At 31.8% G+C, this 14,938-nt stretch overlaps 1 protein-coding gene across 1 annotated transcript in view; it reads right to left on the reverse strand.

The window, feature by feature from the left end:
• Positions 1 to 14,938, reverse strand: part of Dach2 (dachshund family transcription factor 2) — a 526,586-nt gene that overhangs the window by 360,241 nt on the left and 151,407 nt on the right. The window contains exon 2 of the mRNA XM_029473281.2: positions 7,738 to 7,776. Coding sequence (XP_029329141.2) covers positions 7,738 to 7,776 — 39 coding nt within the window. The remainder of the gene's footprint in view (positions 1 to 7,737; positions 7,777 to 14,938) is intronic.

The following is a 14,938-nucleotide window of genomic DNA, read 5'->3' on the forward strand; positions in this document are numbered from 1 at the left end:
GAAGGTTAACAAGCAGAAGGGCAGGCCCAAGTAAGGATGCCTCAATCCTACTTCAGAGGAGAAGAAAGAAATCACAGGAAGGGGGAGGGAGGGAGGGACATGGGTGTGAGAGAGGACAGGGAAGGAAAAAGGGAACCTGATCAGGTATTAGGGGGGAACAGGACTGAAGCCATGAGGGCCAACATAAAGAATGGAAACAGGCAACCTCTGGTGGTAGTAGGGCAAACCCTAAAAAAAAAAAAAAAAAAAAAAAAAAAGTAAATGTTCATTGATGGTGGTGGGGGGAGGGTTGAACAGGTAAAGAAGGGATCACCCTTTCAGCTGTGAGGTGAGGAGGGGAGATGGGGTGAAGAACTCGGGGAGGGGGAACCAGGAAGGGGGAAACATTTGGAATGTAAATAAAATATTGAGGAAGATTTAAATAAACAGTTCTAAAAGTGGTGAATAAAAATACCATACATTTAAAATGTTCAACAAGTATTAGGTTCCTGTTTTTTTTTTTGTTTGTTTTGTTTTGTTTTGTTTTGTTTTGTTTGATACTAACTGAAAAATTTGTAAAACGAATTATGGACTTACAAAACACTACAGTAGAGAAACATGTATTTATTTGTTTTTATACGAATTCCCTATATTTCAACTTCATTTAACTTCCAGAATCCTTTCTAAAGAGGAAAAAAAACAATGAATCTATAATGACTCATGAGTAAATAATAATGTAATTTATTAGGATCAGTTTAAGCGAGCATCTGCTATAATAACATTTTGCTAATACTGTATGCTTTATCAGCAGGTATCCATGTTAAAAATGCTATTGTGTTGTTTATTAATTGTTTAAATATCATGTTAATTAAATCAATATGAAAACTGAGTGGGAACTTGTAAAAATTATTAATAAAATAAACATTGTAACTTAAAATAAATTGTTCTTAAAGCATCATGAAATTCAGATCTGTTGGTCCACTGTTTCCCAATAGTAACATGCTGTTTAGCTAAACCTAAGTGAAGGGAATCCTTAATAAATTGAAAATATCTAGATGAAAATCTAACAGTAACTATATGTTTTTATATAACATATTGTCGTATTTTACAATAAGTTTCATGGACATTTCACATTCTGCCAGTTATAAAACAAGGCTGATATTTGTGATTCTGTATGATATTTGCATATATGGTTTTACATGTATTTTTTTACAAATGCTGGAACACAGTGCATATTAGCTGATCTAGTATGATAATTGGTGAATTGTTAATAACCCACCAGTAGCAAGAATCTATTGATTGAGAGATACATTTGTAATATATCAACTTTCTAAGACCTTTAAATCTTACTTTTACATTTTACTGCTGATTGGTTTTATACTTTGATTACTGAAAACAATATATTAGTTAAGAACAATTAAATCCAAGTAATAATCTATAGTAATGGTATGTTTTATAGTTATAATTCACTGAAAAAGATTACAGAGAATGAATTCATTGTATTGAAAACTGAGTGTTATCAAAGACAGAAAACAGGATATGTCTTTGGGGCACTTCATGTTTATCTGTAGGAATTTAGAGCACGTTGCCATGGAACATAATTCCTTCAAGGACTACAAACCAATGAACGGCCATTTTTGCATAATAGTCCCATTTCTTAACACTATTTTGCACCATTCATCAAGATGTATTACACACCATACCAATTTATGGACAATGCCCTGCCTTTCTAAATGCATTCATGCTGAGTCTTAGAATCAACTCCATTTTAGCAACTAATTAGTTACACTGACAAACTTTTAAGAATGGGGCTATACAATCTTAGAAAATGTCACCACTCTCTTTGTAAATTAATGATTATATTCCCCATTGCACAATAATAGGTTGTTATCAGCCTTTCCTCTTTATCCTGTCTTAGTCATTTAGTTAACACTACCCTGCACCCTCCAGGAAATTTACGCTACTCACTGGTGTCTAGATTTATGGATATTTTAGCACTCCTTTCATTTTCGTATCACTAGGCAAATCTTGAGGATTTGAAAGAAAGAAAAATTTCACCTGAATATTAGGACAAAAATCCTACTTCAAAATTCTACTGTCTTTCTATAATTCTACTCTGTTTACTTTTAAAGAATCACAGTCTGTGGCCTAATGTGCCTTTTCCCTTCGCATTATTAAATATACCACGCAGAACATTACATTATTATGCTACACATGGCAAAGAAATTTTAGTATTCACAGGATTATGGTAATTAAGTCTTCCTTCACTTTGGGTGATGTGACACTTGCTTGACTATAATGTCACTCCACTTAAAGTCTGTGTAAACAACATTATCTTAGTCACTCTGCATTACATTTCCAACTGTGAGCAAAATTACAAGGTCAGATGGACAAGAATGTAGGTAATCCCAAGGAAACAACTTGTAAATGACTTGTTCAAGGTTCAGACTGAGTTTTTAATAAAAGAAATCCAGCGTTTTTTGTACTAATATTAATGTGTTACTGTATAAATACTGTCTATAGCAAAGAACATAAATATATTTGAAGCTACTGTTACAAATGGAAGTGTACACGATATAGAAGTTTTGTGGTAAAGAAGAGAATAAATGTTGCTTGTCAAAGTTTTTTGACTTACAAATATGAATGCCATGGAATGATTGCAATTGGTTTTGTAAATAAGGAAACAATATCTCAAATATATTATATTGTTTTTGGAAATGTGCTTGATAAATACAACACAACACAGTTTACACTTTCTGGTTTTCTGTTTTTATAACAAATAAGAGCAACTACAATATTTTTAAATGAAAGAACATATATATTTTTAATTGTCTTTTCTGCCTGTTAATGAACTGTCTGTTCAATAAATGAAATATTGAATATTTTCTGACCTATGTGACTCTAACCTCAAATTTTGACATGCAACGTTTTTAGTGATTGGTCCACTGCTTAATTTAAAAGTTGGATAATTTGTTTAAACTACCATATAGTGTAAAAAAGAGCTGAGCAAAAATAGTCTAGATTCATCTCGTATAAGTTCTCTTTACTAAACTAGTGCAAATAGTAAAGTAAAAAAATAATAATAATAACGGTTGTTAGGATTGATTTTAACTGAAAACAGGATGAATGTTCTTAAATCTGAGCCATTCAATTAGGTCACAATCAAGTCTAAATGAGTAAAAACTCTCAAAAGGATTCTCTGGGATTCTTGTGACATTTAGACAATGAGGTCATTTAAAATAATAGGCACTTTGTTCTACAAGAGGATATATTTCTGGGAGAATAGCTACTGGTTGTGGACATTTGATGAATTTGCAACTCTGGTAAATTAAATAAAATCAATTTTAACTATTTCCCTTTTCTAGTTTGGCCTCTTACCATATTATACACTTTCAAATGGATTTTTTTTCTAGGACACTGAATGTAGGAAACCTTGATAGTTCTGCACTAATTCTTAGGTAAAGATCCCAATCATTCTAATCAAGTCTTTCCAGAATGCAAAATCCAATTACTACCTTATCTAAAAAGAAACAGTGAATTAAATTACTGAGCAGTCAACCTGAATTCTCTTAAAATAACTTGAAGAATAAAAAATATTTGAGTAATTTCTTCTCCAAATATAAACATGCAAGAAAGCAGACACAATCATAAAGAATAATGGTTGGCAATTCACTCTATTCAAGCATTGCAATATTATGTTTAGAGTGGTAAAACCTGAACATAGTCTCAAAATGGTGTTGTACCACTGTCTTGTCCTTTATAACACTGAGATATTATTTAATATATCACCCATTATCCACATAATATTGTATATGCATAAATACCAATAATAGTTTGAAATGAAAAGCAATGACACATATAAACTTTAGGACAACTTTGAATCTAAAGAAATATAGAACGGAGATTCTTGATACTTATAGCATTAATGCTTGACAAATGGAGTTTTTCCAAAATATGGGGTCTTAATTAGTATTTCTCATTTTTCCTGCTCCATTTGAACTTTATTTTAATTATTCCTCTTAATTTTACACAATTAAAGTGATATCACAAAACCTGATTTCTAGATAGAGATACTATTTTCTGTGGGTAACAAATATGAGCTTATATGTATAGTCATATAGATATACATATAGATATAATGTTGTAATTTGACTAATTTCAAAAGTCACAGGTTACAAAATATAGGTCAAAAGTACATTTACTTTAAAAATTAACACCATTTACATACTGGCCCTGAAAAATATTGGTGGTATGTTTTCAGACAAGTTATATATTCTTCTCCTGGCCTCAGCATCATCACTGTAAAATAAAGATTTTAATATCACCTACTTCCCAGTCTGGTAAGATGAACTAACACAGAGAAAATCACATTAGATCATTGGATACTTGTTATGTATTATTTTTATGACAAAAGAGTCCATTACTCTTAACCATTCTTCAAAATTTTGTTTTGACTTATCTTGTTTATGTCAAATCTGATAAAACATTAGTTGACAATTTTATTTGACCAATTAGTTAATATATTTAAATGTATTGAATCCTATCACAGAACATCTTACATGTAGTCCAATAGTTCAATGTTTGATAGAAAGATAAATAAGCATTGTTTCCATATTATCCTATATGTTGATCCTATACATCTAAAAATTGTTTATCTTCCATATGTGACTATATTAAGTCTTCATTTCTATCATCAAACTGATGTTATCTCATGTACTAATAACTTTAAATTGCACATTCTTATTCTTCCTCTTTCTACTTTGTAAAGTACTCTGAGAAATGATACTATTAATATCTTGATTGGGGATTTATGGTGCAGATCATAAGAGCTTGCCAGGTATACTTTGATACTTTTCTTACTGTTTTTTTTTCCTAAAAAGAATGAGATTTGATTGTTTCCTTTTAAAACAAATATGAGTTTGGATGACCAGTGATGAAGGAAATGTATGATGTCAAAACACTAGCACACAGTGGGGTCATGTGCTTAGGTCTAGGGCAGGGCAGACAAACAAACAAACCTTCACAGTAGTCAGTTACCATCAAATAAAATCTCCGAGGACTGACTTTTGTTTTTTCTCTTTCAATGCCAAGCAAGAGTTATGTTGTGTTAACTACTTAGATGTCTTATATTTCTTTTTTCAACTATTTGTAAAAACAAAGCTACTTTACAAGTTGGAATTGGGAATTTATTTAAAGGCAAGCCAATTTTCAATAAAACAGTATATGTTATACACATGTCTTTTGTCCCATTAAAGAAAAAACAAATGGGCTTCAAAAAGAAATCTCAATTATATTAGGTGACAGAACACTGCTTAAATATTCTCTTTTGGAAATGGTAGGACTGAACCAAAAGTGCACTTGATTGATTAACATGAAAGTAAGAAAACTATAATTTTATTTTAATTGTCAAGTTATTTGAAGAATAACTCTATTGACCACATTTATAAAGTGAAAATATCATAAAGTACATAGTTACTATGTTGAAAATATGACAAGCACTCCATTTATTTACATCAATTTTCTATCATCACTACTAGGACATAGCGTAAAACTATGATTTCTTTGGTAAGTGAAGTAATTGAGGATTTAAAATTAGAGAACAGCTAGCAAAATCCATGGACAACATCCTAATTTTTCACTTTTTACATTGAATTTGTAAGCACCTTTTAATAGTTGGAAAGTGTTACATAAAATTATAGACTCCTATATGTAGTCTTATATGGTAGCAATCTGCTGGGGTAAATAATATCCACTACCATTAGTAAAATTGTATACTTTCTAGGTCACTCTACTCCTTACTATTCCATATTGCTTATGCTCTTTCATTTATACTCCCATCCTCATTTCCATAAGCATTTTAGTTTTGATCCTCTTAGTTTCTCTATAGTTTATATGGCTGAATCAACACATACACTTTCAAAAATCAATTCAAGATATTTCTCGGATTTCAGTAAATGTAAAATTTTATCACAAACATCCAAAATGGGATACTTTGTTATTCATAAATAAAATGATATCATTATATACCATCATTAATTTAATTAAGAAATTTTGGAATGATTTGCATGCCAAGTTACCAGAAACTGAAAGATGAAAGTGATTTTCATGCCTAAGTTCTCTCCCAGTAATTTAAAGTCAGAACCTTCAAGAAACAAACCCAAATGAAAAATTTAATCCATTTTTTCAGTTAAAATTATTCACTTTTGTATGTCATTACTTTCATGTGTTTTCACAGAAATTTTTTTCACATTACACAGTTCAATTCATTATAGCTGAAAGAAAAGTACTTTAACATAGACACTACTCAAATGACAATATAATGCCTGTGTGTTACTCTCTGTGCTAATAACCAGAAATGTGTTACTTTTACATTTCCCATAGACATTTACCTTTAAATACCTTAGGAGGTAAACGTGTCTTTATAGGAAGACAAAATGAAATTTTCTTACAATAAACATCACCTACAAAATACATGCAGTACTTCTGGGCGTTTTTTTGTTGGATATTTTCTTTACTTACATGTCAAATGTTATCGCCTTTCCTGATTCCCCCTCTGAAATTCTTTATCTCATCCCCTTCCTGAAATTATTCATTTTTAAAGTCTTTTTGGTACTAGTCTTTTCTACATGGATGTCATAGTCAAAAACAAAGTTTAGCACTTAAGGAGGTACACACACTGCTTCAAGTCATGTGGATATTATTTTTTATATATGGCATTGAAAATTGAATTTTTAGTACAGAAAAATTTCCAGATATTAGAAAAACAATCAAAGCGGTATTGAAAATATAGGGCACATTACCCAGTGTCTTCTATATCTCCCTCAATGTCCTAGGATGCTTTTTCTTATAAAACACATATAGAAAACATGGGGCCCACAAGGAAGGAGGGTCTCCTCATCAAAGAAGAGATTTCACTTAAACAGTGCACATGGAAGTAAAGAAGAAACAATACTGCCGGGCAATATCAAAACGTACTTTGTCATTGTTACTCTTTCCTACATTAAACCCTAAAACATGGGAGACTCCAACATGCTACAGATGATTTCAACTTAAATGAAACTGTCATAGCTGTTTTAGGAAATTTCAAATAAATCTTGTCAATTAAATGTTTTTTTTTTTAATTTCTTATCAGACAGGAAGGAATTTCAAGCACTTAAGAACTGTTAATCATACAAACATATTCCCATGCCTGGTAGAATAGTTCAGGTTATCTTCTAATATTGCTATAGCACACTTATTAACCTGTGTTGCCCTGCAAAAGTGAGTGTACCTTCCTAAGAATTCCACAGTCAAAACATAGGTAGGCACTTCAATTACCATCCTAATATTTTACACATACATTTTATGGCACTGACTCTCATTCAATCTCCATCCACTTTTAACTTTTCTCTAACTTCTATTTTCAGTCACATGAAGGACATTTGTTACTTTGTACTCTATCACTATTCTGTGCAATCCTATGATCCAATCCCAATTTATAAATATAAATCATCACTAATAGGAAATAGTGAAATCATGGAAACCACAACTGACAAAAAACTTCAGATGGATAGATCGGTTCTAATTAACCATCCGGATTTCACTTTTTCTTATCAGTAAGCAAAATTACAGGTTTGATGCTGAGATTTTTAATGGCTTCCCTTTCCTGTCTTCACAAGTATAATATAGAGAACAAGATTATGGAAATTGGGCTGAATCTGTAAAAGCTCCAGGACATTCCCAGGGAGTTGATTTTTTAAAAAATAAATACATAAATACCTGTTAACAGCTTGTTTCCTTGTCATTTGCCTCTTCCTTCTAAAAGGAGAGTGTAGCAAAAAATAAATAAATAAAACTGGTTAATTGAGAATTTTAGTTAGTCAGCTTCCAATTATTCAAGGCTTTATTATATTTCACAAAATATCTCTTAAATTGTGCAGAAATTTTAGATAGTTTACACACAATAAAACACAAGAAGGGAAGAGCACAAGGAAGATAGGAAAGCCTGGATTTCTTCTAGATCGTGCTTTAAATATTTGGAAGTTTTGTTTTGTTTCTGGTCTAATTCCCACTGTGTATAATGTGAACATGTCACATGGTTTAGGGCTCTCCTCTATTATTTGAAGGAAAGGAAATCAAGTTAAAGGTTTCTGCTAAAGAAAATGGCCTTGGGTCGTAACAATTCCAAAAAAAAAAAAAAGATTCAGCAATGTGATATCTTTTCCCGTTCTCTAAAAACTTTCTTTCCTATCCCATTGGGTATTCCACCACTTTTCTGGGGGTGGGGGAGACTTATGATTTTTCTTATTTTATATGACCAACCAGAAGATGAAACATTTTACATATTTTCTAAACATGGAGCCGTTAATTATATAATTATCTATATAATTATTTCTGGAGTAAGACTGAACTTTTTTATATCATCCTCACAAGGGTAACATTCATGCGCACACATGTGCATACATACACACACAATCATACCAAACAGCCTTGAAAATATACATACAAGTAACATTAGATGGATTCACCAGGTTATATTGGAGGGTATATATTATTATACAATTCACATGTGATAAAAATTGGAGGAAAGAGGGCCCATGAATTTGAAGGATATAGAGAAAGGGAACATGGGAGGGTTTGGAAGGAAAAAATGGAAAGGAGAAACATAATAAAAATACATCTCAAAACTAAAATGAAAGAGAAGCCTTGTTTTCATTGCCACTTTTTTCTTCTAATGACCTTCTTATTTAATACATATCAGAGTTTTTTGTTTGTTTGTTTTTGTTTTCTAGCTACTGCTTCCTTATTTCAAAGATCTGTGAAAGGGTGTATAAATAAATAACAAATGCAAACATATATCTAGGGTTACTAGGGTGAAGACAAAGGAATAAAGTAAGCTCTTTGTATCTATCTTTCTATTCTGTCACTTCACTTTTTGAAAAGATCTTCTCTTAAATAGAATACACTAAGTATCAAATAACTGTTACTGTACACTTCCTTAAACCAATAGGCAATCTATCACTAGATTCGGGGGCTTTTCTCTATTTAATCAATGACCTGTCTTTCTTTTCTGTACAAAACTAAGTTTTTATCACAGAGGGCTCATAGCTAGATTAAAAAAGTACTTACTTCTGAAAAGAGTGTGGCTATTCCTATGTATTAAATATATACAAGTGCATGATTCAATTGTTTTATTAAATAGCTAAAATTGAGATTTAACTTCAATATTTGAAATTTTCTTATTTACCAAATATAAAAGACATATTTTATAGTAATATATAAGACTGGCACTGGTGCTAAATACTTAAGGTCTACAAGTTAAATCACTTATCTAGCCATGTTTTAGTATCTACAAGGAATTCATTCCAGAATACCCACACATCAAAATATATGAATGCATAAATCCTTTAAAATTTTAAATTTGCCTTTGTATATCACTTGCATAAGCACTGTGTCATGTATATTAAATTGTATCTGGATAACTTAAAATATGCAATACAAAACAATGCCTGAAAGAGATAATTCTGCTATTTTATTAACAAAAAATAATTGGAAGGGTGTATATGTTTAATATGGATACATAACATTCCCAAATATTTAAATGATGGTTCATTGAATCAATACATGTAGAACTCACCGGTATAAAAAGATCATTATTATTCTTGGCATTCTAAATAATGTTTTATTTCTATAATCTGAATTTTTAAAGCAGTATTATGCTATATAGCATAACTTGTGATCTTTCTGCCTATACTCCTCAAGGGCTATGATAATAGACATGTGCCATCATGCTTAACTTTAATTCTCTCCTATTATGATATCAAATAATTCACTGTAGATTTACTTAATGTTAAAAATAATAAAATACTAAGACATTTAATTGATTAAACATTATGATGCTACTAATATTACCAGCTGAGTATAGAATAATGCATAATAAAAATAAAATCATCTCGATTCCTTGCAGATGTCCTAGAATATTTAATAAAGTCCCCCATTCATCTTTTCTATGGAAACCTTCAATTTCTTGTACTTCCACATATCTGAGTTTGAGCATAAAAATTAAAGTCGTGGATAAAGTCCTAAAATCCACATGCAAAAATATATGTAAAATTATAGTCGTTTGAATCCTCTATCAGGAAAGACATGATGGTCCACACTTGTTGTCATGGGTATAATAAGTAGGAGAATTTGGACTTAGTTACTATGAGTTCAATATTATCAGGGATTACATGAAATTCTAATTCAAAAAAAAAAAGAATAAACCCCTAAGCCAAACAAAATTATATATATATATATATATATATATATATATATATATATATATATATATATAATATACACACACAAAACTTTTCAAAATAAAGGTCCCTAACATTTGGTGGTAATAATAGTAATGGATCATCTCTAACCATCAGCATTGCTGCACTTCATTACAACAGTGTAAATGCAATTTTAGCATATCAATCAGAGAAAAAATAATAATAATGAGCAGCACGTTTTCATTGCAATTGAGACCATTTTACATTGTACCTTACTGATTAATAAATTTTCATACATTTATTATTCCAGCTTTGGGGCTGTGAATGCAAAGCTCAACAAAATTAAAGCCACTGATGGCTGTGAAATATCCAAATTTAACTGGATTGAGTTTCATAGAACTCTCAAAGATATGAAATTCTCCTTCTTGAAACCTAATACTTAGACCACAGAAAAATCACTTTCCTGATACTGTAAGTCTGGAAAAGAACCCATGTTTGGGGAGTTCAAAAGTCCCAATGGTAAACCAACTACTATTCTGCTAAAAAGACACAGTAGCAAACATCCCTGTAAATTTTTAATCTTTGTATCCATACCTCTCACAACTTGTCAGAGAAGGTTCTTTGTGCAGTGGGCAGTAGTTAATGCAGAAATTCACAACTGATTAAACTGCAAAGACTAAGGAAGAAGGAGTGAAAAACTGTAAGAAGAAGGTGTGAAAAATTGGAAGAGCCAGAAGTCAGAGGGTACTGAAACAAATCAGTGTCTTGTGATTGTAATAGGAATACTGCCCTTCTGAACTCACAACATCTGTGCTTATCTACATACCCATGATCAAGACAGGCACTATTCTAGTATGGAAGAACTAGTTCTTTACTTCCCATCCATAACTGAGGAGCTCTGGACAGTTGATAGTTGGAAGGGGAGCCAGTTTAATTTTATAAGGGTGTGGTCCCTGGTAGGTTTACCATGCTCTAGTGGACAAAATGGACTCTATGGATTACTTTCCAAAAAGAGTATATGTGGTTGAAGAATAGAGAAGTAGAGTGGATCTGAGAACCAATGGGAAGAGTGCTGAATACAATGAAAAATATGTCTTAGGGAAGTCTCAGATAATTAACAAAAACATATACTTTAAAAACTCAATTTCACTTAGCTAAAGTATCTTAATCATTTTGAGGATAAACTGAAGATACTAATATAAATTTGAGTCCAACCTCAGAGGTGTAATTAAGGAAGCTATTCCTTTCGAGTACTTCAAACAGTGAAAAGTACCTAATAATATTTTAAAGGTAAAATTAACTTTTCTGGATTAACTACTTCAGGCTTCTAAAGTTTAGTAAAACTTTTGGTGTGTAGTGAAACGAAAGACAAAAAGAAACCATTCCTTCCATCCCTTTAATTAATGTAATTCTTCCTATACAATATGTTTGGATAAGTAGGGTAACTTTAGTGTATGAACTACCTCAGTACCATCACCATATAAGTCATGGAGAAATTAGTCTCTGAGATTATTTGGCCTAGGTCAGAGAATAAGTCAGTATTAGAAATCTACTAATCTAATTCATAATGACTGCTAATTCTAAATTTGTTGTATTTAAATTTTTCCTGCTCAAAACTATGAAATGTATTTTATCTTCAGGTCATATAATATAGAGAACAAACATTACATGAGTAAGTAAAAAGTAGAAGAGACCAGATTGGGGATTCTCTTGCTAATTCTGTACTGTCAGTAAAGTGACAAACCCAGTTTGGGAAATATATTTTGACTATATTATAAAGAGCTGAGTTATATAAGATTTGAATTTTAAGGTTATGTTTTAACAAGGAATTTTTTAAATCAGTCAATGATAAATAAACAAACAATACGCAGCATTATGTTGTTCCCTACAATAACCCATGATCTACTACCAGGACTTCCTAAAGAATTTATGTTATCCTTCTAATATTAGTAGAAATTTGAGTTTGAGTTGTATAAAAAATATTTTAAAGTTCTGAAGTATGATATACCCAAATATAAGAGAATTTCCTCATATGAAGTTTAGAGTTGCTGGAAATTCCAGTATATGTATATTATTGATGGGGTATTCATTTAAAAGTACTAGATTGATTATCTATTAAAGAAAAAAAATCTATGATCTTTATGTAATAAAGGAAGACACCCCTTTGACCCTTGAAGTTGCCACTGTCATCTACAGAAGTGTACTTAATGCAGGCTGTTCAGATGAAGACAGATTCCATAGATCATAATTAGATTCTGTCAATGGTGCACAGACTTACACACATCTGGGAAAAGGAATATCAATTAAAGAATTGCTTTCATGCTCTTTCTCTCTCTCTCTCTCTCTCTCTCTCTCTCTCTCTCTCTCTCTCTCTCTCTCTCTCTCTCTCTCTCTCTCTCTCTCTTGCCTCTTGTCCTCTTGCTCCCCTTCTCTCCCCATTCCCTTCACACCCTCTCTTTATGTGCTCATGGCCATGCCTAGCCTCTGCTTCTCCACTCTCTCCCTCTCTCTGCCTTTCTCTGCCTCAACTACCCTCTTAACTCCCTTCCCCATGACCTAAATAAACTCTATTCTATACTTTAAAAAAAAAGAATTGCTTTCATAAGATTGGCCTGTGGGAATGTTTCCAGGGTATTTACTTGATTTCTTTTTTTTTTCTTTTATTGGGTTTTTTCTTCTTTTTATTATATATTTTCTTCATTTACATTTCAAATGCTATCACCAAAGCCCCCTATACCCTCTCCCCACCCTGCTCCCCAACGCACCCACTCTTACTTACTGGCCCTGGTATTCCCCTGTACTGGGGCATATGATCTTCACAATACCAAGGGCCTCTCCTCCCACTGATGGCCCACTAGGCCATCCTCTGCTACATATACAACTAGAGACACAGCTCTGGGGGGTACTGGTTATTTTTTTTATTTACATTTCAAATGTTATCCCCTTCCAGGTTTCCCCTCCGGGACCCCCCTATCCCAACCCCCTCCCCCTGCCTATATGAGGGTGTTCTATTGGCATAGGAGAACCCAGCCCACTGCATAGAGTACTATCTATTTGCTAGGATGTGCAACACTGAGAATACCCACTGAGCAAGCCAATAAGTATTGTTTCTCTGTGATCTCTGTCTCAATTCCTACATCCAGATTCCTGCACTTAGTTACTACTTTCGTATCCTTCCATTAAATACTCTTAACAATTAAGCCACACCAACCATGTCTTCCCACAAGTTGTTTTTTTGGTTAGCATTTTATCACAACAGCCAGGAAGCAAACCAGGACACTAAAAAGAACTTTGATTATGCTCACAGAAATTATAATATTGAATTAAAACAATAAGTATATATTTAAATTCCAGTGAAAATAGCCATTATGCTTTTAAGGGGGATACAGTTATCAACTTACAATAAATTTATATTTTGGTGGAACTGCTTAAATAGGCTGCTTCTTAAAGTCTTCCAATTTTGTCATTTGTGTCTCTAATACAGTATATTAATTTTTACTCAGAAAAATATAGTAAATAAATAGAATGAAGCAATTTCTTCCCATCCCAACCACTTTCATTGATAGAGAAGATAAATTAATAGGAAATATATATTAAAAATCTTTTAAAGTTGTCTGTGGAGATCAGATCACATTAGCTATTGTATTACCATTGTTTGAATCTTATATGGGATTTTCTTCATACTTGGCTCATAACTTCATTCATGCACTTTATATCTCAATGTGTTCTGTAGCAGCTGACTTAAAGCTATTCAATTCCTTTAGGTATTTGGATACAAATGCGGCTTAATTGACTTTTAGTTGGTACTAAGGTCATAATATGATATGAAACTGAAAACTGGTTTGCTTTATAAATATTATAGTGTCTATATGAGGACTATAAAACCAAACTTAACTTTGAGTTTGATAACTAAAGTGTATCCTTCATCATGTAACATCATGATGTGCAATTATTATTTTTGTTTTCAATATATTTCCCTTTGAAAAATCTATCAATTGATGAAAGACCATATTTTGCTTTTCATTCACTATTAATCATCACATAATACCTAACACCTAAGGCAGATGTCACCTTTTAACAATCATCAAGAAATACTTATCAAATTAAATAAATTAATATTCTCATGTGGAGGAACACTTTAAATTACTAAAGATCATCACTTCATCACCTTCAATATCATTTTCATAAAACATATTTTAAGAATCTATTTTTGCTATGCACATCAATTGTTGCAGAACATGATTTGTATAACAACCATCACTCTTTGCAAGTTGAGTGAATAGTCTTTGAAATCAAAGCCCATCTAAAACTTTTAAGTCTAAATGTCTAAATGTAATTCAATAGAATAATATATATTGATTATTGATGAGCACAGAATTATTTCATTACTAGACTTTCTTCTCACATTTATCTTATTTGTCTAATACTCAACTGAGTGGTTCCTAAGAAAATAAATTCGTTTGCCAATTAATTATTCTGGTAATCCTCTCTGGGTTAGTCAAGCTGCAGATAAAGAAAACCAAGCAGGGTCAAAGCAAAGGAATCCTGGACAGGATTGTACTTGTACTGCTGAGGGTGGGGGCCCGAGTACGAATAAAGAGGATTACTGTTTTGAAAGTCTGTTAAATCCTTTATGCTCATCCCCTGACTTAATCCTTTACAAGGACCACTCTACTATTTAAAGATAAATAAAATGCATATTCTTTACTAATTAAAAA

The sequence above is a fragment of the Mus caroli genome, unplaced genomic scaffold, assembly GCF_978045245.1.
Source record: "Mus caroli unplaced genomic scaffold, Mus_caroli_1 scaffold_5, whole genome shotgun sequence".
Taxonomy (NCBI): Eukaryota; Metazoa; Chordata; class Mammalia; order Rodentia; family Muridae; genus Mus; species Mus caroli.